This window comes from Ictidomys tridecemlineatus, chromosome 13 (genome assembly GCF_052094955.1).
Source record: "Ictidomys tridecemlineatus isolate mIctTri1 chromosome 13, mIctTri1.hap1, whole genome shotgun sequence".
Classification (NCBI taxonomy): Eukaryota; Metazoa; Chordata; class Mammalia; order Rodentia; family Sciuridae; genus Ictidomys; species Ictidomys tridecemlineatus.
The window spans coordinates 17,701,000-17,727,791 of record NC_135489.1 but is presented as its reverse complement, the minus strand read 5'-3'; the positions used below and the strand labels follow the sequence as shown (position 1 = coordinate 17,727,791).

General features: G+C 38.2%; 1 protein-coding gene across 6 annotated transcripts in view; it reads left to right on the top strand.

The window, feature by feature from the left end:
• The window catches only part of Wdr7 (WD repeat domain 7), a 327,637-nt gene extending 301,312 nt beyond the window's left edge, over window positions 1-26,325 (top strand). For all 6 annotated transcript variants that reach the window (XM_040272677.2, XM_078029968.1, XM_005323039.3 and 3 more), the window contains 2 exons: window positions 17,844-17,948; window positions 23,554-26,325. In XM_040272677.2, the coding sequence (XP_040128611.1) occupies window positions 17,844-17,948; window positions 23,554-23,757 (309 nt within the window). In that variant the 3' untranslated portion in view covers window positions 23,758-26,325. The remainder of the gene's footprint in view (window positions 1-17,843; window positions 17,949-23,553) is intronic.
• The last annotated feature ends 467 nt before the right edge of the window (window positions 26,326-26,792 follow it).

Here is a 26,792-nt window from a genome sequence, read left to right as displayed (position 1 = left end):
GGAGCACTCTCCACAGAGACCTGATGAAAACTCAGAGGCATCCCAGGAAACAGCCTTCTGCATGTGCATTTCTCAGTGCTGCCAGGCAGTAGTAACAAAGCATCTCTCCACTCACTTTGTTCTAATATGTCTGTTTTTCTATACATACATTTTCTAACTGCTTTAATGAGGCACAATGTACATATAATAATAAACTTGCTGCTTATAAGTGCATAAACATATGAATAATAAGCAAAAGTGTACAGTCACATCACCACCACCAAGACAGTCAGGATCTGAATATATCTATCACTCCTAAAATCACCCTTCTGCCCCTTTGCCATTAATCCTGTGCCCCTGGCAACTGATCTTTCTGGCACAGAGGTTTTGCCTTATTTAGAATTTATATACTGTAGAATCATACAGTATATAATTTTTTGTCTCTGGCTTATTAAACTTAGCTTTTGTTTATATTCATCTGCTGACCTACATTTCAACCTGTTTCCTTGCTAAAAAATAATAACATTCTTTTAAACACAGAATCCCAAATATGAACCCTAACTAGAAAACCAGATCCATTTACACTAGAACAGAAATTGTTTAGACATATTAAATGAAGAAAGACAACATCTATTATTGGACAAGTCATTATTTGGAATTTATTTCTATACATTATTGTTATTCTTTGGAGTTTCATCCCTTTTGTCTTTTCTCTCCTATGGTGCTTTCTGTTATCTATATTTTTTAAATTACAAGGAAAACATTTTGTTTTTAATATTTTGTGATAATTTCACAGCTCTTATAATGACGTACGATGCCATGAGGTATCTCAAACCAGGACTGGAAATCACTGGGTTAGAAAATGCTTATAAGAAAAAAATTAAGCACAACTTAAACATTTGACTGTACTATAGTTTTCTTTATGGATAGGAATGTATCTACAATAAAAATAAATTAAGTAAATGTATCTATTTCTGCCTCCTAGAGAAGAGTAAAATGTGTTTTGAGACTAATTAGTTATCACAAAAAATACAGGACAGGAGACAGTTTTTTCCATATCACACTTTATATAGCTGTATACTTTGTTCTTAAAATATAGTATCCAAGAGCATGTTCTACAGTGTGTCTCTAAATTAAGAGTTTATCTGCATCCTAAAGCACAATTGCTGAATTAGAAAAATAGACTAAATGGGATATAGAAGTCATATGCAAAAAAATATTGTTTCTGAAATATTTCTTCCCACTAATAAAGAAAGAAGGCAAGGTAACTTATTGGCTGTCATATTTAGTGATATAATATTTAGAATATATAATCATGCCTTTTACAAACATGTGTACAATGTTCTGTAACACTTGAATAGCTGCAGCTGTCATCTCATTTTTTTCTGGATTAAGTTTGGTCAAGAAAGAAGCTGCCTCATTTTCTAGTTGTCATTTGCCCAGGAAGTAAAAGCAAATTGTAATGAGGGAATCACAGCAGGAGAGCCTCCTAACAAATGAGAGGCATATATTGACTGGCGGCCAGCATGCCATTTCAGTGATAAATGTATTTTTATACACTGCTGTTCAAGGTCATTCACTGTTGTCCTTGAATGTGCAGCCATCAAAAGTCATGCAATTCACATTCTAAACAGTTCTAATAATCAGTGCAAAGAGGCCTTTTAAAAAAACAGTCATTAATTGTATATATTATTTATATAAGTAAAACATTTACATTTTACTGCAATTTCATCTTGCTGTTGTTGAAAATTGATGAGAAATCAAAGAAAGTATAAATGTATGAGACATTTGTGAGTTGAATTTGGATAGGTTTATTATAGTGCTCATAGGAGCCAAGCTTGACCATGGATGAACTTTAGTAATTAGCCCGTCTGTGTTTTGTGGTTCTTCAGTGGTTAATATTTGTAAGAACTTTTAGAACCTAAGAATTCCAAAACAAAACTATTTTTATTTTAGAACTTCTATATATTTGATTTGAGATTTTTTTTTTCTTTTGTGCTGAGGATGGAACCCAGGGCCTCATTCATACAAAGCCCACACTCTGCCACTAACTGCACCCCCAGACCAAGATTTCTGTATGTTTGAAATATAGAGTATATACTAAAAATACAGAAAGAACATTTTGCTTTTCTCCCCCCCAAATTAAAAGAAAATATTTTCACAAACTTTAAGAATGTTTTTTAGCACTTTAATAAGTTCTCTGTAATTACTCAGAGAGAATGATTTATTCACCATTTTTATTCAAAAAGAATCCACACTTACCTAATAAAAATAACCAAAACCAGTTTTTAAAATCTCAGAATTCATAAATACAGAAAATGTTTGATTATTAATCTGGTATTAAATAACTATATCTTAAAAGTTAGATTATGTTAAAAGTAAGGTAGTTTGGTTCATATAATGTCTTCAGTAATTTTTTTTTTTAATATTATCCTTGCTGCATTTAAGGATCCCTCTCACACTATGGCTTCACAGTGAACCTGCATTCACTGAAAACCCCCAAGGCCCCTCCTGCTCTGTCTTCAGCCTGACAGTGCCACCCACCCTGTGTCTCACCACTTCATCCCCTGACCATAAAGCCTAACCATTCTGAAGGGTTTTAGTTTTTCTGACAACTCTCATGCTCCCTTTCCTCTGGCCTTTGATTATATGCACTCTCCACCTGGAACGCTCTTCTAGTCTCGCTGTCCCTCGCTTTACCCCAACACATACATGTGTGCACACATACCCCTTACCCCATAACGTCATTCATATCCAGAAAACCGGCAAATCTTCCTACTGGCCTTTCAGTTAATGCCCTAATTCAGTTTCTCTCTGAGGTGTGTGTTTAGGGAGGTAAGTGAGCGTCTCCCTGACTGGAGTTTAGAACTTTGGGAGAATCTGGTGATGGGACTGCAGTCAAGACTGTTAATCTCATCCTTTTCTGTGACATGCCACACAGACTCCCACTAGCCTAATAACATGTCAGGATGCCCCTATATATCTAGGGGTGTTAGAAGTTTCTGGTGCCTACAGAGATTATTAAATTCTGGCATCTGACTTGGACCTTGAAGTGCTCTTTTCCATCGAACCTGTTACAAATGGTACTTAGGAGATTGAACAGGCACAATAAATTCTCAGACATTAAGAATTCTATAGACCTTTGGAAACTGGCCTAGAAATCTAACTACTATATGTGACATTGTTTCTGTGGATAAATGTGTTCTGAGTTCCAACCAACTGAATTTGAAACTTTAGGCCCTCTTAGGCTTGGTGCCTGCTTCTGTAGAAACCCTGTGACATACTACAGGTAAAATGTCCCCAGTGGTATGATTAAAAAAAAATTATCAATCTGCATATGAAAGGGAAAAGAGTAACATAATAAATACACAGAAATACAAATAGAAGGATTTCTTGTGCTTAAAGTATTTAACGTAAAACTATCTATTGTATTCATTAAAAGTAAAGCTGTATTTCCTTGTAAAAGAACAGCCATTTTTAAAAGAGCACCTGCTCGGTTTATTATTTTATAAAAATGATTAATCTCTATCTTTTCTAAACTATAAAAGCAACTTAATATGTGTTAAATGATATTTTCTAAAGCACAGTTTGGGGAGAGACATCCATTCACCATGTGACATTACACTTACTGTGGTACTGTTAAGAGTTTCTATTTTAACATTTAAAATAATCTGACAACTGTGAATCTTGTCTTAGAACAAACGAAATATTTTTACAAAAAAGTAAAATAGTGCAGAGGAATTGTTCATTCTAGGAAAATGGATAAACCTTGTGATTTCAAAGACAAGCTAATAGAAATTCTGAAAGAATATGAACCCAGTCAGTTTTATTACAAGTACTTCAAAAAACAGTTGGTAGGGTTGCAGGTAATTTTTAGTTTACTTTCTTGTGTCTTTTCCTGTATTTTTTCAAAGAACAAAATTAAATAAAAATCATACTTTTGCTATAAATTATTTTTATCAATGCAAATTTCATATGTGTAATCTATTAAGCCTTCAGAAGTGTGTCCGGACTGCCTTCTCTATACACTTACTCCTAAAAGAGAAATATTATGTTAAATGGAGAGCTTTCGGTTGAGTTTTGCAGGTTTTGTCCCAAAAGTGAATAAAATTAGCAGGCATAATGTTAAACTGTGCCTTTAACAGTATCTGTAGCAAGGCATATAATATTCTTTAAGTCACACATCTGTGGACTACACACATAAGAGCAATCATATGCATATTACTAACAAAGTGTGATCTGAGCTATAAGCAAGCAGGCAACCTCACAGGAGTCCTGGCTGCTGGAAGAGAACTTAGTTCAAATATCAAAGCAGTGGTTTCCCTTTAAGGGCTGTAGTTACTTGGACAGCCCTCAGGGGTAGAAAGGGCAACAAGTAGGTTATTGATTTTCACCTTGTGTTACCAAAACATTCTTCATAGACAAATATTAATTGCTTATTAAGTGCTAAAGAGTTTGATGGTCCAAATATTGAATTTTGTAAAGAACTGGCCCTTTAGTTTTGCTCATCATTTGGCAATATGATTGCATTAAAGATATAGAGGTTTAAACCAACACATCTCCTACTTTAAGAGTATTAAATAGATATTCCTCTGGAGTTTAGTCTCAGTGATAGGATATTTAATTCACTTTCCTTTGCACTGAAATGATTTTTTTTAATTACAAAACTGTAGGTAATGCTGGCTTAAATATGAAGGGTATGGCTGGAATCCACAGCAAAGTATCCAGTATGTCTTATGTTGTTTTAGTTTATAAATCAGTGAAAGTTTTATCAAAACAAAATTGTGACTGTGATCATTAATATGGACTTCAGTAAATCTTTAATTTGGTGAAAATATTTTTTTATTTTAGAGGGCATCTCCAGATCAAAGTGAGTAATTAAATATATAAGCAAATGTGTGTATATACAGGCACAAGTTCATTTTGACTGCTTTTTGTTATCTTTCCTCACTTTTAATAATGTCTTTTTACTTTTTATAATTACAATTGGGAAAGTCTTAAGTGTATTGTGTAATGACCTTTTTAAAATATCATAATTTGTGGATAATTGATGAAATTTAAATGAAATAAAATTGGAGAAATTAAACTGTCATTTTGACAGTTCACTAGTATTTGTAGTTTGCAAATATAATTCTGATATATGTTTTTGATCCTAGAAATTTGATTCTTTAATCATTTATTATCTCTGAGCCAATCAATTACTAGTTGATAAAGGGTTATTTAAAAATTAAAATATTATCAAACTTTGAGGTAATTTTTTACTAACTACCTTCTTTGCAAAATTATTTCTACTTAAAAAGTGATTTGTATGTTGGAAACAATTTTGAAATCTTTTATTTAAAAATAAAACCAGGCATGGTGGCATGCACCTATAGTGCCAGCTACTCAGGAAGCTAAGGCAGGAAGATTGCCTGAGCCCAGGAGTTCCAGTCACTGTAGGAAACAGTGAGGACCACTCCCCAGCCCTGGCTCAAAAGAATGAAACAAACAAAAAATCCCCAAGATTTCATATCTACAGTTTGTAAACAGACCCAGCTTCCTTTTTTGTCAAAAGAATGAAACAAACAAAAAATCCCAAAGATTTCATATCTACAGTTTGTAAACAGACCCAGCTTCCCTTTCTGTCCCTGGATGCTGTTAGTGTCCCCTGTTATCTTATCCTGACCTTTGGCCGTTTTGTTGTCTATGCTGTGTGGATTTTCTCCAACACCTTTATTTGATCCTTTAGCAAAAGCTCCTGGAGAGACTGCTGTGGACTAGGCTCAGTGCCGAGTTCAGGGCCTGCACCTTCAGTGTCCATCTATGGACTAAGCACTGGAAATGGACAGGTGCGGTGGCACATGCCTGTAATCCCAGTAGCTCTGGAGGCTGAGGCAGGAGGATGGCAAGGTCAAAGTCAGCCTCATCAATTTGGCAAGGCCTTCAGCAACTTAAGGAGCCCCTGTCAAAAAAAAAAAAAAAAAAAAATAGGGACCTGGGGATGTGGCTCAGTGGTTAAGTGCCCCAGGGTTCAATTCCAGAGAGAGAGAAAGAAAAGAAGGGAAACCAAGAACTCCTGGATCTGATTTTCTTCTCATAAACCTGTTCCTGAGCTTCATCTTTCTAACGCTCGTATTTTCAACTGCCTACTCAGAGACTCCACCATAATATCTACATGCCCCAAACTATGTGCATTATTTCCCTTGACAACGTTCCAGCCCCCCTTACACCCTCAGCCCCAGATCTTCCCATGTTGCCTTCCGTGTCCGGGAGTCTTGTCACCTCCTTACCCAGTTGTCCTCTCCTTCCTGTCCACATCCATTTCCTCATTGGTCTCCTAACTTATCTATTACGTTTGTTTTCCAACCAGCTCTTCCTTTCTCTAGTTTCTTTTCCCTGTACCTTTCGCTAAAATTTGCTTGAAACTACTCTGACCTTACCTAAAAGCTTTAGAAAACTCACTGTTGACTGAGAACCAAGTCCAGATCTTTGAGCACAGTTGAAGGCAGTATAAACTTTGTCATCATTTCCAAGCTCATCTCCCTGACTCCCACACTTCCTTAAGTGGCTCCTTAAGTGGCGTGGCTCAGGGGTCCTGACTGACTGTGTGAACCCCTCCCACGTCTTCACCCTGCACATGATGGCTTAGATTCATCTATCTGCTTAGAATGGCCTTCCACTTCTTGTCCTTCTGGCCAACTTCTGACCCAGATGCCACTTTCTCCCTGGGTGTGGTGGTGCACACCTACGATCCCAGCTACTCAGTAGGCTAAGTGAGGCAGGAGGATTGCGAGTTGGAGGCCAGCCTGCGTGACTTACATAAACCCTGTCTCAAAATAAAAAATTAAAAGGGCTGAAGATGTAGCTCAGTGGTTAAAGCCTGCCTGTGTTCAATCCCCAGTATAGCAAAAACAAAACAAAACAACACTCCATGTCTTGTTCTGACGTCTCCTACCCCTGGCAGAAATTATTGTCTATGTCTATGTCTGTGTTTCTGTTTCTCTGACACCTTATGTGTGTTTTCTATTGTGCTGTTTATTATATTTATAATAATTGTATGTTTCCATTATGCTATTTATTATGTGACATAATAGCTGTTTACTGTTAACTTGTCTAGCTTCTCTCCTAGATTAACTGGAGGGATCATATCTCCTTTGTGTATTCTGATGTCTACCATAGAGCCTGCAGCATAACAAGCCCTCAAAACATTTTTAATGTATTTGTCCTAAAAGTACTTAATCCTGTGAGGTAGGGAAGACAGACGTTAGCCCTATTTTACAAATAGAAAATGTTTCCCATTCATAAAACTAGTAAAGACAAGTTATAATAACAGTAAATGTGGAGTAGTCTAAGTCAGAGGACTGACAAATAATGTCAGCATTATTTGCCATGGTAACTGCTCTGTGATATTTGCAAATAAAAAACTATATGTTATTGCATTATTTATGAATATTACTCTTTTAATACTAAGAGAAACTTGGATATTATATGAAAACTAGGAGAGTAATTCTAATATTTTTATGTTTTATAATTTGGTATTTCTTGAGAAGCAAAATTATCCCTATAACACAAATCAGTAGTAAACAGGTTTGTGTCACCAGGCACGACACCAGCTGAAAGAGAGGTGGTGAGGCGGGAAGGAACTTTTTGAAGGCCTGTCCTCTGTTCCCACCAAGCCATCTCCTGGTGGCCTTCAGCAGCTCAGAAACCACAGAAATGTGAAAGCATCACAGCGGACACTCACTCAGGAGTGTGATTGTTGTCCGTGAGTGAATGTGATGTTGTGTCTGCCAGAGACCTGCCAGAGGAGTCACGCAGTGTCTGAGAGGGCGCCAAGGTCAGGGTACCAAGTTAGATGGGATAGTCCATCCGCCTGAGGAGCTCTCCGTAGACCAGCAGCGTTTACGTCGTCAGCGCTGTATTACCTTTCACTGGGCTTTCTCCTGTCTGCTTTCATAGCCATTTTTCAGTCTTTTGGGGTTTTTTTAGGAATCTTTTGAATATTCACAGAATTTTCATAGTTCAAGAATCCAAAAATAAAACTTTGTTCATTTTAAGACTTCTAGTATGTGCTTGAATAGATGTCTATTAAAATACGGGGGGAAAAAATTAGCTTTTATATCTGCCCAAATGTGAAAACATTTTTTTCTATTAATGTTAAGTATATGTAAGTTACATTTTCATAAGTGTTTTTTAATTATTTCATAGGAGCAGTGTGAACAGTTAATAATAATTTATTAAATATCCTTTTATTTAAACTTGAACCATGCATTTATCTAAATCACATTACTAGTCAGTGTTTGAGCATCCATGAATAATCTTTAAATATGGCTCTATAATTATATTTTAAATGTTGAGTTATATGGAAAAATGTTGTTTTAAATTATGTCCCTAACTAGAATTTTTCTTATGTTATCATTATTGAGTTGAAGAGTCTCATAATGTGAATCTCCTGCTATTACCTTATTAGCCAAAAATTGGCAATAATCATTTTATATAATAATTGGAAAGTTGTGAAGTTTAGGACTTAGGACAAACCTAATTTTTGAAATATGTTCTATAAAATTCATCATTTCATCAAAGGATTTAACATACATAGTTTAACTGGGTGTTATAGAGTCATATCATTGAAAACATTTGGTATAATAAAGCAAAATAGGTATGTGTGTGTGTGTGTGTGTGTGTGTGTGTGTGCGCGCGCGCATGTGAGAGAGAGAGCGAGAGAGAGAGAGAGAGAGAGAGAGAGAGAGAGAGAGAGTGTGCTCACAATTATCTGCAGCAAGAAAAGGAAGAAGGGGACTAGATATTAATGGGTGAATTAATGTCTAACTTTCTTCTTTGAAACTTTCTTTTTTGAAAGTTTCTTAGTTGAATAGGAGGGGAAAATTAAAAATTAAAAATTGCTAAAACTAGCACATGTATTTTTACAGAGGTGATATGAGGGCTATAGTGTTTGAAAATTGATAACCTACTAATGACATTCATTTTCTATTTGTTTACTCATAGACTTTTCTTTTTAAAATTAGTGTTTATACTTTGATTTTTTAGTGAAAATACAAGTCTCAATATTGTGAAAGAGTAAAACTATACTAAGCATTTACGTGATTCTCCCTTTTCCTAAATAATGAGAGACTATAATCCCCCACAAAAGGAATTTCAAAACTGTGTTGCTTGTGTCATAGGGTTATCAATATAAAGGTACCAAAAAGCTTTTTAATTTTTCAGTGTCTGTCTGTCTTCAAACAATATATAAATAACTTTTAGTAACTGAAAATGAGCAATAAATGTTGTAGCCTTTTTAAGGAAAAAGAGAGTGTTAACTTGAAGCATTATATCTTACAATAAAAAACTTAAGGTTTCTGACTTTATTATATTTATCCTTAAATCTATTTTCCATTAAGATGTTAAAATGATACTAAATCTACTTGTTTTTCTCCTAAATACCATATATATATACTACCCCATTAGGTGGTGGTAGAAAGTAACTCACTGAGTAGCTCCTAAGCCTCTTAGACTGGAAAATGCCATAACAGGTTGATTCTCATTACATGGAGTTGGCATAATGTGAAAAAGAAGCATTACTTCAGCCTTCCAACAAGGAAAGAAATTATAGAAATGAATAATCCATTTTCAACCCTCAAATTTCTTTTCAAAGTCATTGTGCAGTTGTCAAATGGGCAGATCTAGACTTATGTGCTTAGCTGTAGGAGATAACAGGGTCACAGAGAAAAGCCAGGCTCTCTTTAAGACTCAAGAGTTTTAGGATTCCATTTACTGCGTACTTGCATTTTGATCCATACTTTCAGTTTCTATATTTTGTGTCCCCACTTAAAAAGAGGCAGGCTCCTAATTTTATACTTAATTCTTTTCTTTAAAAATGTGCATTTATAGTGCTTATAGATAGATTTTGCCCCTTTGGGACACAGACCAGCTAATGGGAAAATGAAAACTTTCAGGCACTGAGGACCAGGGAAGGAGGCTGCCGATGAGCGAGATGGAGCCACAGTCCCCACTGGGCTGGGTGTCTAGGAATCGTCTTCCTTCCTGGCTAAGGTAGAATGTCAGGGCAGCTCTGTTTTCAGGGTTTAAACTTCTGGAGCTAGGTCAAGGAAAAGCTTTTTTCTTCATCTGACATTGTTACATGGGCCAAGGGGTCCTGCCTCTTCCCACATGACTTTAGGACTTCTGGGTGCCTGAGCTTCCTTGGGAGACGGGCTTCCCCTGGGCCAGGCCTCACAGGATGGTAGGGCAAGGGGATGCAGCGGGCCGGGACAGCCCCAGGGTGTGAAGGGGGATTGGGATGCACCAGGCACCTTCTCCTGGATGCAGAAATCCCCTTTGTGCCACTGGGGTTGACAGTCTAGGAATTTGTGAGGCTGAGTAGGGCCTGCAGGGTGGGGCAGGCTGATTGGCCTGTCCATGACTTAGGAACAGGCACTTCCACCACAAGCTCTTGCTCTCAGTAGTCCAGTTGCATCTACCTGGGCTGAGGCTACACCTAATCATCACTGAGCACCAGCAGGCATCCCTCGAATTCATCACTTACACATAAAAGTCACTTAGGAGTGTTAATGTGTAATGTATGTAATGCCAGCTACATGAAAATGAAGTATTTTTTCATTGCTGTTACCAAAAACCTGACAAGAACAACACAAAAGAGGAAAAGTTTATTTGGGGCTCACAGTCTCAGTCAATAGTAGTCAACTTCATTGCTCTGGGCCCAAGGTAAGGCATGGCAGGGGAAAGCAGCCCAGGACATGGCCACCAGGAAGCAGACAAAGTGCTCTGCTCATCAGGCACAAAATATAAACCCCAAAGGCACACACTGCCCCCAGTGATCTACCTTCTCAAGCCACACCCTACAGTTACCACCCAGTTAATCCATATCAGGGGTTTAATCCACCGACTAGGTTACAATTCTCATAACCTAATCACTCTATCTCTGAACATTCTTGCATTGTCTCACACATGAGCTTCTGGGGGACATCATGTATCCAAAATGGAAATGGAAGGCTAGTAGTTCTTTTTTTTTTTCCCCCTTCACCTAATACTCTGTTAGACAACAGACTCTAGAGCCAGACTGCTGGATTCTAATCAAAACATATTATTATACCTCCCTGTGCTTCAGATTCCTCATCTATAAAATGGGATAAATAGAGTCTCCTCTATGGGTAGATAAGGATTAAGAAGTTTATGTAAAAGTGCTTAAATAGTGCCTGACACATAATATGTGTTACAGAAGATTGACTTCTTATTATATTTTTAGATTCCCCATAATACCTAGCCCACTAATGCACACACACAAAAAAATACCCTCATAAATACCCTTCACTATTCAGTTTCAAAACTTATCAGAAGGATGGCAAAAACTCTTTGGTAGTTGGCCTTTGCTAAACCATGTTTTTGTTTTAAAGCATCGAGTGATATGATGCATTTTCACTAACGACAACAATGAGATAGAAGCACCCAGGTGATACGACATAAGTGTTGATGATTGGTAAATGAAAGAAAGTAAACAGAGAGGGATAGGAGAGGACTGAGGAGCAATAAGCAAATGGATGTATGTGACTTAATGAAAATAAGCAGTCAGAATGCAAGGTTAGTGTGAATGGCCTTTGGGGTGGGTAACAGAAAAGGACGTGGAGCAGGGGCTGACAGTCTGCATTTGTCCATGTCTACACTCTGCACCTTTGTCCCCTAGGGCTCAGCTGTCCACATCTCAGTCCCCTAAAATTAACTGGGAGCATTTTGAATGTCAACCATCTGCATGCCAACAACTCCACCAGCTTTTCCTCTTCCCTTCCAAGGATTTGTAATAAATTATCTTCTAATGATAACCATCAGCCATGATTGCTATTTTCTGATAAAGTGCGCATGGAGCTGGTCTGCCTGCATGGCCTTAGGAGGAAAAACAATACAATGACTCCCAGTCTCTCTTCAATACTGTCTGGTTCGAAATTTCACATTTTTAGATGGAGTGGAACAAAGTGACCTAAGGTACCATCCAACTCTAAGATGACATAATTAGAAAGTTTAAGAAAAAGCAACCAAAATTACTTAAAAATTGGAAGATGAGGCTTGAAAGGTTATGCTCACCAGAATGTCTTTTTAATCCCCCAAATAAAGAAGGAAGTAAAAACAGGGACATTGCTACAACAGCCCTCCAGTCTATAAGGGATGAGTGCACTGGAAGCACTGGGCAGCAGTGCTGGTTCTCCATCTCTACTGAGGACATAGAACAAGAGAAAGCAGGCCCAAGCTCAGCATTTGGGATTTTGATTTGACATCAGGAAAATTTTCCTGACAGCACACATTGTTAAACACTCAGAGGGGTCCTTGGGGGAGGTTTTGGAAACTTCTCTAGAGTTATTGGAAAACAAAATGATTTTCATCTGTTTGACCTGCTTAAAGGCAGCCATAGCCACACACAGCAAGAAGGGTGACCTTTCCAGGCTCTTGGCAGCATCGTGTGGTCCTGAGAGCTTACACACAGGAAGGCTTGCAAAGGCTTAGTGCACGGCGATAATTAAATTTCACTTGAGCCTTTTAATCGGCCATAGATGAGATTATCTATTTTTTTTAACGGTGTTATTATCTGCGTAAATTATTTGCTAAACCTATAATTTGTTTCCTTGAACAGCGAACCTTAAATATTCAATAAAATTTTCATAAATTGGTTGCCTGGGTGAAAAGAAAGACATACTTTTTTTCTGGAATATAATTAATTCTTAACTTTTGAACTCTCTTGAAATGGCTCTCTTTTGATGAGCCTTCCCTTGCCTAACAAACAAAGCTGTCAGGCAGAGCGATGTCTTTGTCTTCTCTCTGCCGTGAGCGGTTACCTCCCTGCCAGCCAGCCATGAAATCTGTGGCCTGGATTGGGATGTCAGGAAGGCATGCAAATCAGGATTGGCTGACTTGGGCTGCTGAGAACAAGTAGGAGATGGCAAATTACGTGATGAGGGCGGAGTGTGGAGGTACCCGCACCCTAAGCCTCACGTGCTTTTGGTTGTCATTAAGTGGGACCAGTACTAGGAAAATGCTGGTAGTTGTAGGTCCTCGGAATCGCCTTTCCTTTTCAAGGACCCATCCTTGTTCCCTGGTCACTCACTGCCCTAAGTATCTGCCCTCTCCAGTACACAAATGGATACTTCTTTGGTTCACCCTAAACTCAGGGCATCTGCCATGATTGTACCTCATGAGAGTGTATTCACCCTGTTTGCTCTCTGCAGAGCACATCTAGGGAAAATGCCTCTGCTTAAAGGCATAGTTGTGTTTCTAGAGATTTCAGAGGACATGTGCAGCCAACTGGGGACATGTTTTCAGCTCAGCAGACCTTTCAAGTGCCCCTCAAATTGCACCTTCCTTTAATCTAAAGTCAGCCATGTGCTCCTGGAGAAGGCCTATGATCAACGCTGCCACTTCCCTCTCACCCCTGAAGACCTTGGCACTGTCAAGACTCACTCCATGTTATTTTACTTACTGATTTATTTTAGTTTATTTTAGTATTATAAAAAATACGAGAGTCAGTACTTAATAAATCTTTCCCTTTTGGTGATATTTTTGATAGCAAAATTTTACCTACTTTTAGAAATCTTCCCTTCACAATTTATGTTTCAAGTAACAAAATGTTTTGATTGGTTAGGGTTTTTTCCTCCTCCCCTGAAAAATATAATGCGACCTGAAAATATATATTAAATATTCTCTTTAATCCTGTCTGTTCTTTAAAATGGATCTAATAGAGTCCTACATTTGGGTTTCCAGTTTCAAACTTGTAATTTGGAAGATGAATATCAGGAAGAAACTCCAAGAAGAGATAGGCGGTGTGATGAGAAATGTTAAAGAGAATATTCTAGATAGCTATGGCTTCTGTTGAAACTGACCAAACCATTTTGGAAATTCTGGTCTCTGTTTCCTTCCCTGTACAGTAGGGTTAATTTTATTTCTTTGCCGAGCACACTGAAAGTAACCTGTTAAAAACTGGTATGTCAGTGTAAGTATTGCTCATTATTAATCCTGCCTCTCAGACCCTTTCCTTTCATTAGACAAGGGGTTGGGGTGTTTAACAGTTCAGCACTCTGTCTCCTACCAGGAATAATTGCTTGATTTCTCTCATTGTTCATAGCACTTCCTGAATTAGATTAATTTCTTTATGTTCTATCTCTGTCTTTTTATGACAGAAATTCCTTTGACTAAAAATATAGCAAGACATATACCATTTGCATACAAAAAGTCAATCAAACCTCTTTTTATTTTGAAACCTGTCATTTTAAAATGACCTTTAGCATCTAGCATTTGAGACCTAAACCACTGGGTCTGCCTCATCACAGAAACCTTACAAGTTTGCTGTGATCACTGTGCAGCTGTTTGCTTAATGCCTGAGTGAAGGTTAAAGTCAGTTGGGTTGGTGCCTGCACAGATCTTAGAAGTTCAGAGAGTCTGAACAAAGACAATGGCGGCATTTCCATTACATTGAGGGCTGAAGCACCTCTCAGACTGAGATGATAATGAACTCACCAGATGTACAAAACCATTAACATAGCAAGCTTCCCCGCTCTGCCCCGAGTGGTACTTGCTTCTTATGAGACAACAGACCTGTCTATCAACAACAGTTAGTGCTCTCTGGGTTCAAAAGACAGCCCTGTGGGGCATCTAGCAGTATCTTTGTCCAAGTGTGTATATGTGTACACATGTGCATGCACACACACGGGTGCACATGTGCATCTGATCTAAAGCATAATCCTCCTTTGTTCAAAACAGCCTTTTCAGAAATTTACAAAATCAAACTCAATATTGTTTAGACCTCAGCAACAACAGATGAAAACAGCAATGATTAGTGAAATTAATAGGAAGTATTTATTACTAGTCATGGAATGAACTTAAATTTAGTTCTGAATTTCCCGGTACAAAAGCAAAACACACGTTAGCTTATGTAATTATCGTTACAGAATAAAAGAAAGCAACAAAATTTACCCAGAAAGAGAAAAACTTTCCAGGTAGAAAATTCCAGGATGAATCCATTTTACTGGATCATCTGTTAGACACTAGATAACAATGGGCAATGTCCTCTACTGATGTAGGAGGATCCTTATGGTGTGCTCTAAAGGCCAGCCCTGGGAAAAGGTGAAAAAATTGTGTGAAATAGTTAGTGGAGATGACTTGAAGGAGCAGGCATGGTCCCAGCATGCTAGGTTTTCTGCTTTACCACAGGGTTACGTTGGAGAGCCTCACAGGAGGTCATAGTGAGGTGCCCATTTGGTTGTGACATCTTGGCCTGCTGGATTAGAGTCAACTTGCGGTGGCACTGTTAAATGAAGTGCAAACTGGTTGCTGATTAAGGCAGATTGCTAATCTGAAGGACGCAGGCCTTGTTTTAAATTTTAGAAATTTTGGGGATCCATTCTCCAGGAAGATCAGCCAACTTCCAGAGTTCAACTTTGAGGGCTTTCTAGAATGACTAGTTTATCTTGGTAGAACTTTTTGTCTGCTCACAATTTTAGATGGATACTAGGATTCCAGAACAAGCAAGAGATTATTTTGAATCAGATGGTCATAATGGAAAGCATTGCATTCAGTGTCGTGAGGGCCCAGGCTGGAGACCTGTGAGCCAGGCAGTGTGGTGCACAGGACTTCTCTCAGATCTTGCTGGGCTCATGGAATGAAGAACAATTGCTTAGACTGAGTGGCTGCCTCTACTCTGCCCTGGCTGATGCTGCAGCAGGTGAACAGAGGCCTAGTTTTGCCCAATCTTCCAGTTTTCCAGGAGAAGCTAAAAATCTGGCTTTTTACATGAGCTCTGATGAATTAGAAATGTGGTCTTAAATTTTTTTAAGAAACATTTATTCAGGCCAAACCACACACATCTGCAGTCTAGTTTCAGCTTAAGGCCTGGTCAATGATCTTAATCAAAAACTAGATTCAGATTGACACAGTAGAATTTCAGATGTTTTGCAGAACTGAATATTGATTTTAAGAAACAAAAATGAGTTTATTACACTGGCCCAGTAAACGGGAATGGCCAGTTTTTCCCATGTAATTAGTTGGGGTCCTCCTCCCACCCCCACCCAGAATAACTTTCATTCTAGTGAACTTGAAGCCACTCTGGTTTCTTGATTCACCAGGCATACCATTACTTAATTTCAGCATATGTGTGGGTCAGCACCATGGATAGTTTCCATACATGTTTAATAAAATGTCATTGTCTGAAATCTGTTTGTAAGCAACCCAATATGCTGAATAATGCTGATTTGGGGATAAATGGTCCAGGCATTTTTTATTTTATTTATTTATTTATTTATTGGTAGGGAGATGTCTTTAAAACAGTATACTTAAGTAATTGAGTTTTGTGATTTTTTTTTCCCCCATCGGTCATGTCTAAGCAAGCAGTAGAAACAAAAATGTCAATAGTATTTATTGAATGCTTATTATGTACCATGCATTGTGTAGAGTGTTATTTATATTTCATTTAATTTTCCAAAGCTCTTTGAGGTGAATATAGTCATTATAATCATCATTCTCCCTACATTGTAGGCATGGTACTCTGAGGCTAAGTACCTTAAGCAACATCGCCGTAAGTTCCATAGTCAATAGTTAGTGTAATGGAGCCCAGATTCAAACCCAGATAGTGTGACTCACATCAATGCCCTCTGCCTGCCCAAGCCCAGGTCTCCAGTATAAGTATGACATTTTTTTCTTTGAGTGTTGAAAAACGTGTTATTTGGGATCCCACAGTGTCTTGGAAGTCAAGTGACAGGAAGGAACAGGTTATAAAGGGCAATAAGGAATGTCCGATTGCCTTTCTCCTCACTTTCTCATTTCACTCTTCAGATATGAATTATGAATAATTCTTACTGAAATTTACAGTATGTATGGGCTGACTCACACAGCAAATCTGAAGCTTCCAGTGAGCCTCAGGTTTCACAATTCTTCATCAGAAATTACAGATGAATACAAACCATCTGATCCTGTCTAGTTTAAGAGCACACATTTTCCATTTCCTCTCTAGACAAAGGGAGGGAGAGCAGCTGGGAGCTTGTATGCCAGATCTGGTACTGGTTAATGTAGTAGAGGTATGGCTTTTAACAGTTGAATGTAGGGAGTTTAATACAATATTGTGCCAATTTTCTTAGTACACAGTGTTTTCTGTAATTATTAATATCAAACTTGACTGTATTTTTTTTTTATTAGTAAAGACCTTTTAGCAAAGGCCTACTCTAAAATACAATCTCCTTTTTATTATTCATGGTTAAATCAATGATAGCTATTGGCAAAGGTTCAAAACTATCCCTGTTAACTTGTTTTTAATAGTGTTTGATTTATATGTGTGCCCGAATCTCCAACACATGAGTGTATCTGTGTTTACTAATTGCAGTTATATGCATTTAAACACAGTGTTATTGGTGGAAAATCAAGCATAAAACATGAAAAATGTGTGATTATTAAGGAGTTCAAATTATAGTTTCTCCTTCCAGCACAGGGATATCCTGATGCAGCTTTGATAGTTTTTCATTTCTGGATAATTTTGATGATCAGTCTCTTCCCTTTCTAATTAATTGCAAAAGTCTTCCCCCTAATGGACACAAATTAATTAAAACATTGTTTTACTCATTAGTATATGCTTTTTCTTTGGGCCCACACTGTCCTTCCCAACTGGAAGGTATATCTACTCCTCAGAACAAGATTGAAGCCCTTGGATATATAATGAGAAAACTATGGTCACTTTTTCCATTTTTCTAACTCCATTTTACAAACAAAGAACATCATAGTATCTAATATCTGTGATATCACTTGTTCAAAATCGAATGCATTTACATGTGTCCTTGAAGTGTATCTTGTGTGGGTTCTGTGGAATGTATTCCATTAATGACCTATGAACTTTATTTTAGACAATCCATGGACACAAGGGACCAATCACTGCAGTGGCCTTTGCTCCTGACGGGCGATATCTTGCCACCTACTCAAACACTGACAGCCACATTTCTTTCTGGCAGGTAAGAGTATATGTTATGGGTATTAAAGTATAAGCTGCATGGTGTGTGTGCCGTGGTGGGAATACCTTCCTGTGGGGCCCCGCTCTGAGCCCTACTCCCTGTGCTTCCTCCCCTCCTTCAACAAATGGCAAGTGTTTATTGATTGCTGATTACGTGTCAGACACTTGTGCACAGGGCACTGAGGACACAGTTAGCAATCTGGAAAAGGGACATCTGCTGTCACAGAGCTTTCAGCATGAGGATACAGGAGTAAGCCCAGCATTCACAGTGCAGGGGAGAGTCTGAGCATGAGGTATGGGAAGCTTTTCCAGAGGAAACCGCATCCAGACTGAGCTGTGTGGGATGCTGAGCAGGGAGGCGGGTGGGAGAGCACGGGTGCAGTCACTGGGAAGCAAAGGCACGGCATATTGCAGGGCCGGCCCAGCCTGAAAGGAGCTGGGCAAAACCTTGCTGAAGTTGTGAATTCACACAGAGTTCTTGGGTCTGTGACTTTGAGTGGGCACAGGACACAAGACAATGAGGTGCTTTCTGAGTATTCACTTTATGCCCCCTTCAAATGATCTCACTTTTGTTTGAATTATGAATTTCCCACATAATGTTATTAACTCCCTACCTCTTCAAAACATTTTTAAAAACTTGAGTATCCCTTTCTGGCAATTCATGAGAATGCCCATACTTAATTCTGACTTCAGTGATTAGTGACTTGGTGATTAGTATTCACTAATTTAAGTGAACACTGATTTTTACACTAGAATGTGTTTTGTCCTCAGTGTTTAATTGTTATCCATCTTCTTATTTAATGACATTACTCTTTTAGTCCTGATAGCTTTAAAAAAATTACATATCACCAAGTCCCCCAAAAGAGTTAAAATTTTGCCACCTTTATTTTCCTAGGATACAAGTTATATGTTATAAGATTCTGTGTACTGCTTTGAAAGCTAAAAAATAAAATAAAAGTTTAAACAAGGAAGGCTTCAGCACAACTTGATGCCGGTTTTAAAAAATCAATAGCTAATAAAATGTAAAACGGATACAATAAATTGCTTAATTAACAACATGCTATTAAAGCGTGACAACTTCCAAATCTGTCACAGACTTCTACTTTTTATCTAATTTAGTTTTCCAGTTTATTTTCTCATTATCCTTTCTTCTAGAATATATCTCCAGCATCTTAATTAGCTCATATTAAACTCCTTTCATCAGAGATCATCCACGTTTCATTCTTCCCAATGGGTAACCTCAGGACTGGCATTTTACTAAAATCCAATTGTGAGTCCTCTAGGTGTCCAGAAACTGGACTCGTGGAACAGTGGTTCTTTTAAGAGTGAGCTCCTGATGGCTTTTATCTACTCATTGACACAATGGTCTCTGTGCCACTATTTCCCTTTGTTCCCCGTTCTCTTGGAATCGTGGAGGAGTGCTCCCATTCATTCAGCCTTGACTGGCCATCCAAGTGCTGGGTGCTGGCTGCCCTCTGGAAATGGAGATCAGCAGGTCACAGCCTCTGCTTCCAGAAGCTTCTCTTCTGTCCATATTTTCTCCTTTGGAGTAAACAGACTAAACCTTTTCCTTTGTGTGCAATTTTTTTTCTGCTAAGGAAATCTGTGATTTAAAGGATTGCCTCCAAAATTAGCCAGATTTGACACTTTTTACAGTATTTTCTTGAAATTTCCATTTACTTCTTCCCCTTCTCTAGGTCTTTAAGATTTTAATTTTTCTTGAGAACTCTGTCAGTCACAGTCTGTGTCCAGCATGTTGGTGGAATTGTGGTTAACCTCCTCTCTTACCGAGAGGTCAAGGTCATTCACAGGTTGTTATCTTTCTGAGATCCCTCTTCCTCTTCAGTTCCTCTCTGTAGCAACCACTGTTGTCCCAGTACTCTGTCAGGTCTAGCTAAGCCTGTGTGCCTGTGCGTGTGGCTCTGTCCGCAGTGGGGGTGCAGCACTGTTGGTTAGTCCACAAGCTCTGCCTGATGGCCTTTGCACATGGCAGAGTGCCCCAGGAACCAGAGTAACACACACGCCTTTCTCGCCTCTAAAATCAATGTCAGGATTTAAGATGTAGCCCATTCCTTGGGTGCTTAAATTATACCCAGCTGAGTCTTGAAAATTAAATGGAAGGTACAGAAACACATGATTTCAGCTTTATCAAGAAAATATAAGGAAACCTTTTCTAGAAGTGCAGTGGTCTTGTGTTTGAATTACGGAGAACCCAGAAGGCAGAAAGCAGCATTGGATCTACTGCTGCTCTCCCCAAATGAGCTTGACTGATTTATTTAGATACAAGTTATTTATTTCTAATGATGTACGCGAATACTTTTATATTATTCCAGTAAGTGTACTGTAATGCATTTTGAAAATGTAATGAAGTCTTATTAATACCGAGTCTGACTAAGGCTATCAACTATTAAAATCTTTGCTGAGAAGTGAGTGTTAATGAGAAATATTGGTTGGATAATTACTCAAGTGAGACTTAGTAAAAGGTTTGTGTACAGCATTACTTATATATAAGGGAAGGCAGTAAAACATTTCCTGTTTTGATGAATTGTATCTGTGTTTCTGTATTCTGAAAATAATCTCCATAGAACTGGTTTTGTGCTGCATGTTTTTGAAGGGACGGGAAAGGCCAAGTTGGCATGTTAGTTTACACATTCAGCCATCGAATAATGTAATTCAGCAGTCTTTCAAACCTTTTGATTCTCTCACATCATTTTCCTACAATTTGAATCAGTGTATCTCTTGATATTTGAGCCAAGGGGAAATCGGTGATGAAATACATTTTTAATTCTCTTACCTAAATTTACCACCACCATCCAACAAATAAATATCCTCTTTCAGAAATGCTATAAAAAATCTGACTGACATTGGCTTCATTTATTTTTATTTCCTCCATCATACAGTAGGATAATACTGTTCAGCAATTTTAAAAGAATGATGTAAATCATTAACATGCAAAGATTGCCCTCAACATTTTGTTGATGAAAAAAGCACATTGCAAAATTACCTTTTAATATGAATCTCTTGAAGTCCATTTCTTCCCCCAGTGTGTCTATACTTAGAGGTCTGGAAGGTTGTTTACGAAACGTCAACACAATTGTCTCTGGGAAGTGAGATTCAGGGCATTTTGCTTTCTTTTTTGTAGTTCTATTATTTGAGTTTCTTTATAGTGAGAGTATTTATTATCTTTATAATCAGGAAAAATGCAATATTACCAAATCTGGTAATTCCATGCATTGTTTGTTCAGGGTTTAAGTTGCCCTTAACTTTAGCCTAGTTTAATCAAGAAAAAAAAAATGATGCTGAATAGCCAAATGGTGAATTATTTCAGAGAGAGTTATTTGGTTAAGCTTATTGGGAAAATTAATACACACCTTTCCTACTTGAAATTTGCTCCACGGGGAAAGGATGGTCTGAGGGGCAGTGGAATTTAGTGAGTATGATGTCCTCATCCCTTCAATGGGGTACAGCTATGGCAATTCTGGACCTCTACAGAACCCCATTCTGAGGCAGAAAGGCTGTTTGACACTAGTGATAGCATTTATCAAAGTAGGGATGACTCATGCCATAAAAGGAACCAAGATTAATAATGGAATTTTCTGGAAATCTTTCCATCTAAAGAGCTCGTGTAAGATATTTGCTTCCTCTCCTCTTTTACTCTCAACCTTTTTCTCGTACTTAGCTGGATTTCAAGGAAAGAATTAAAAGTAGGAAAGCATCTGAGCATGTTATATATCTTTGCATTTTGAACCACAAGCAGAAATCAAGCTTCATACATATTTCCATAGAAAATCCATAATAAAAGAAAAATACTTTGTAGTTATTTATCAACTAAGAAATTAGATTTTTTTTTTTTGAAAGTACAGTTTGCCTATTGATGCCAGTTAATTTTAACCAGCAATTTTCTGGATCATTTGGAACTGTTCTGTAAGAGGACTAAATTATATACTGTTACTTTTTGTAGATGTGAGACCTATCCAATCAAGCTTACTATTATTATTCATGTTTGAACTATTTGGAAACCTCCAAAAGGCAATAAGGCATTGATTTTTCTCTTTATTGGAGTTTTTGGAAACAGGAGGGAAGGAAACAAGAGGCTTTTGGAAGGATGACAGTGTGATACTTCCTGAATGTGAACTGAGCTTCAACAGAAAGAGTTAACGATAACCATACATTTGGTTTTAAAATGTGACCTCGTACACTAGTGATTTTTTTTCACCTCTGTGTTGTGTTCGGCACTATTATTAATGCAGGAAAATCAGTAACATTAGTCATCTTAAAAGGGTTATTACTCAAGATGATTTAAATTGTGAAAATGTCAGTGGAGCCTGCGCGCACTCTGCTAGAGATGCCATGATTTACGCCCTCTGACACCATCCTGCTGCTGAGAGAGGCTGGCAAAAGGAATGGCTTGTATTTTGCTCTGATCCAAATGCAGAGCATGATATCAGCAAAACACATCTTAAATGTCCTAGGACTCGCTAGGGTTTTATGTAGCAACCATTTGTATAAGCTGGACCATAATCTGCATGCTTCCTCCAAATCCCTAGCATCCTATGCATGTAGATGGAGACTTTACCAGCAAGAAGAACCAGAAATGAAAATTAGTGCAAAGAAAAAAAATATTATTTCCAAGGCATCTTTCCTGGTTTTCAGTATGCTTTCCATGTGATTTATGATAGTGCAAATGATGCATTTGCAAACATTTTAAGAAATATTTAAAATCTAAAGAAAGCTTCAGATTCAGTTGCTCCAAAAACAGTTCACTTAGAAAACTGTCATTCAAAAGTGAGAACTTTGACCTGAATACATAGTTGTTCATGATTTATAATTTCCACGTTATTTTTCATTCCATGAATGGAAGAAGAAAACTATAGTTGAAATCAAATCCAGAAAAACTACTGTTTTCAGAAATCACCAACTGATAAAGAGGAAATGTCCATCAATCATGGAGGGTAAACTCTCTTTAGCAGGGTAGCAAAACAATGAAATGGAATTGATTCTTGTTTCTTCCTTCAATATAAGTAAAGGTTTTTCAGAGCCTGTTTCCAAAAAGCAGGTGAGGAATGAAGGTGTTGGCAAAGGGATAGGGATTAGGGTTCATGCTTGGTTGCAGTCATCAGTCACTCATGACTACAGCCTCACTTGGCTTCATTTTCCTGAACTAATTATAGACCCTAAAACTTGTCTTTATTGACTCATCCTTCAGGAGATGCAGCCAATGTTATTGTTACAGAATACAAAGATCTGCAGTTTTAAATACCTACAACTTCCAGGTATTGTCTAACTGAAGCATTTTATTAACAGCTGTAACTTAGCTTCCTTCCTAAAGATTGATGGATTCACCTGCTGACAGATTCCGCCCCCAAAGTAAAATTTCTCGAGTCTTACATGTTTACAGTACCAGCATCAGAACAATTTCAAATCCACCCAAAGAAGTGCTTAAAGGTTAAGAATAAGAATACAAGTTAGATGAATATAGATAGCCATTAGGGAGTAGAAAATGACCAGAAGAATGTGGCCAGAAGAGATGAACCAGACTCTTTGGAAGGAAAAGGGAAAGGGTTCTTTAATTGACACTTGTGCTCTTCTGTCCCCTGTCCCATCAGATGAATACATCACTCTTGGGAAGCATCGGCATGCTGAATTCAGCTCCTCAGCTGCGCTGCATTAAAACCTACCAGGTGCCCCCAGTGCAGCCAGCATCTCCTGGCTCCCACAATGCCCTCAGACTCGCTCGGCTCATCTGGACTTCCAACCGCAACGTCATCCTCATGGCGCACGACGGGAAGGAGCACCGCTTCATGGTCTAGCGCTATCTGCTGCCCTAACTGTGTCTTGTTTCTCTCAGTTCTCTAGGCCGACGTTGCTCTGTCCCTACAGTGGATCATCCAGTGTCATCCAGGGGCGCGGCTGGGTCTGTGTCACTCGTGCATGCTTCTTGGGGGCAGACTCCCGCACGGGCCTCCTATTGATTCAGAGGCATGCACACACCACTCGACAGGATGTGGCCATTCTGTCACTAGGTGGTTTTTCCCTGCCAGAGATGGGAGGGGTAAGCCAGCGGTTCCTGGGAACACTCTTGTTGCTCCGTGCAACAGAAGCCCAAAAATCAATAACCACTGTGATTGCACTCTCAGCCCCATCAGCCTTCCCAGCCATTGAAGCCAGCCCTGAGAGCTGCTTGAATCTGGTCATTCTGACGCTGGCATTGAGGTGATGTGGCAGTCCTCATTATTGAAATTACTCCCCTTTGGATTTCCTAAAACATACTGTTGTTTACCAAAAAGATTCTGTGTTTACATGTTTTTCCCCCCATTGGTAATTGCTAGGAAATTGCTCGATTCAATTTCCTAGGATTTAGCTGCCACCTTCTTCAGTGACACTTAGCTGATTTGAGATTAATGAGAAAATATTTAAATATATTTTCCTTGTATAAAAATACATTTTCCAGATACCTAGCTTTCTGTAGTGCTCATTTCCTGCTTAAATAATGGTATATGTAGTAGTTTAAAATAAAAATCACTCACTATTTATTATCTAGCTAATATAATTATCCAGTCACTGTAACTAATCTTTTGAGGGGACTCTTGTGATAATGAAGCAAGTTTGGAAGCATAGAATATACCTAAAATGAAGACTCTCCTTTATCTTGCTCTAGACCTTTTTGTTCAGGAAAGAGATTGCTTCTTCCTTCCGGAAACTTCTCAACCTGCAGATACCATGTGTATGACATATCAGTTATAATGCTAGAATTACATATCAGCATTTCAACTACTGATCAGTTAAAGGAAAACTAAGGATTTCTTTTAGACAAGTACACTTGAAAATTAATATCAATGGCACAAACGTTTAGGAGTGGGGGTTCTCAGTTTGTTCGAAAAGACACTGCAGCACCTGTGTTCTTCAGGCTTTGAAGGAAGCTTCAGCTAGCTCCCTTTCTCCTGATTTCGAGTTGTGCTGGTCTGTCTTACAGTAATGGAAAAGTCCATCAGTTAATATTTTGTATGAATTGCTTCTAACAGATTTTATCTATATATTGTTCAGGGGAGTGGTTGGTTGGTTGGTTGGCGGCTGGCTGGCTGGTTGTTGATTGGTTCATTAGTTAGGCAAAATGGTTTATTAAATGCAAAAATACAAAATAATTTATTAAATTCAGAGAAAATATGCAAAGTTTGTAGAGGAACCAGAACATGATGGAAGCAATTAATCTAAAAAGGTTAGATTGTTCCATAATTCGCAGAAACATAGGATCAAGGTCCAGAAACAAATATATCTGTTATTTTACTGAAACAGATTTTTAAAGAACATATTAAAAAATTAAGCCCAGTAGAACGTACCTTTCATATTGATATAAAATGTTATTCCCATTGATGGCAAATATGTACTATTTCTTGGTTTCAGATGTTGGGTGTTCTTTCAAAAGTGAATTTATGCTACATGCATGTACATCATATTTATAATGATTATATATGTAGTTTCCAAGAAAGAAACCACGAACTACACAGTGTAGACTTTGTGTGGTGAATGTGCTGTTGTGTTTGTGGTAGAGAAATGTGGGGTAAACTAACAGGCACACTGTGTTTTTCCACTGGGCTTCTGAGTCTGCTCTTTACTCAGCACATGTTTACTTTCTGAACTTAAATGGAAATTAATTTATTCTAAACTACAAAACTATTTGGAATGAGGAGGTAAACATAAACCTTAGAATTTTTTTTTAAACAAAACATTCTGTGCATCAGAATAAAAAAAGGTGTGGGACTCGTAGGCAAGCCACCACACTGCACATGTGGTACCCACCGTGGAGACTGAGGACAAAGCTGTGAGATCTGGGGGAGCAAAAACCCTGGTCAAGGGAGAGCCAGCCTCTTCACATCCCATGTGCCCAGACACCGGCTATGATGAGTCAGTAGAATATGAGGACTGTGGAGCTCCGTGGGGGGTTATGTTGATGACTAGATGACATCTCTAACTGCTGAACTAATATTTACATTCTTGTTAACATAATGCTCTCCTTTGCTATTTGACACCCACAGTCCCAAACTTCATCCCAGCTTATGTTTCTCAGCTCTGAGGTAAACTTTGTATTGTCATCCCAGTATACACTGTTAGTGTTTTATTGATTTTGTTAGCATTGCTTTTGGACCTGTCCTTGTAAATGTAGACACATATGTGGCTCCACTGGTAATTTATAAGCAAAAGATGACATGACGTGACATCTGTATGAAAATGTCGTAATGATTGAACTTACTATGTACAGCAAGTGAATTAAAATGTCTGCCTCCCAGGACATTTCTGGATAATTCCACTTAATAGATTCTGTATGTGCTGAATGTCCCTGTGTACATAATGTGTGTTAAATAAAACTGAATTATACTGAAGATTGTTTTCCTGATATTGTTGCTTTTTCCAGTGTTTACCCTTCTTAAACATTCTCAATTGAAATCCACGTGCTCTCCTCATTCTTTCGTTTCTGATGACTTATTTCACTGGAGAGGTGGCTTCCGGAAAGACAGACTTATTTCCAACAGAGCAGTGGAGAAGGAAACCTCACCCACACTGTCCCAGAGGAAGACAGCCAGAGGGAGGAAACTCAACAGTACCCCCTGTGGCATGGGCAAGGGAATTGCATGCATGATGCTTTATCTCTACCCCAAGTTGCTCCCAGATTGTTAATTGTACCAAATTGTATCTTGTCAGACATGACAACATAGGTTGGCTGTCTCATGGGAGCTGGGCTGACATCATTAAGTTTATTTCATTTAGTACCCAGTTTGAAAATGAGTTTGAATCCCTGAGGTAAAAAGTGTGTAATTGGTTCTCAGAAAAAACAAAAATCACAAAATAG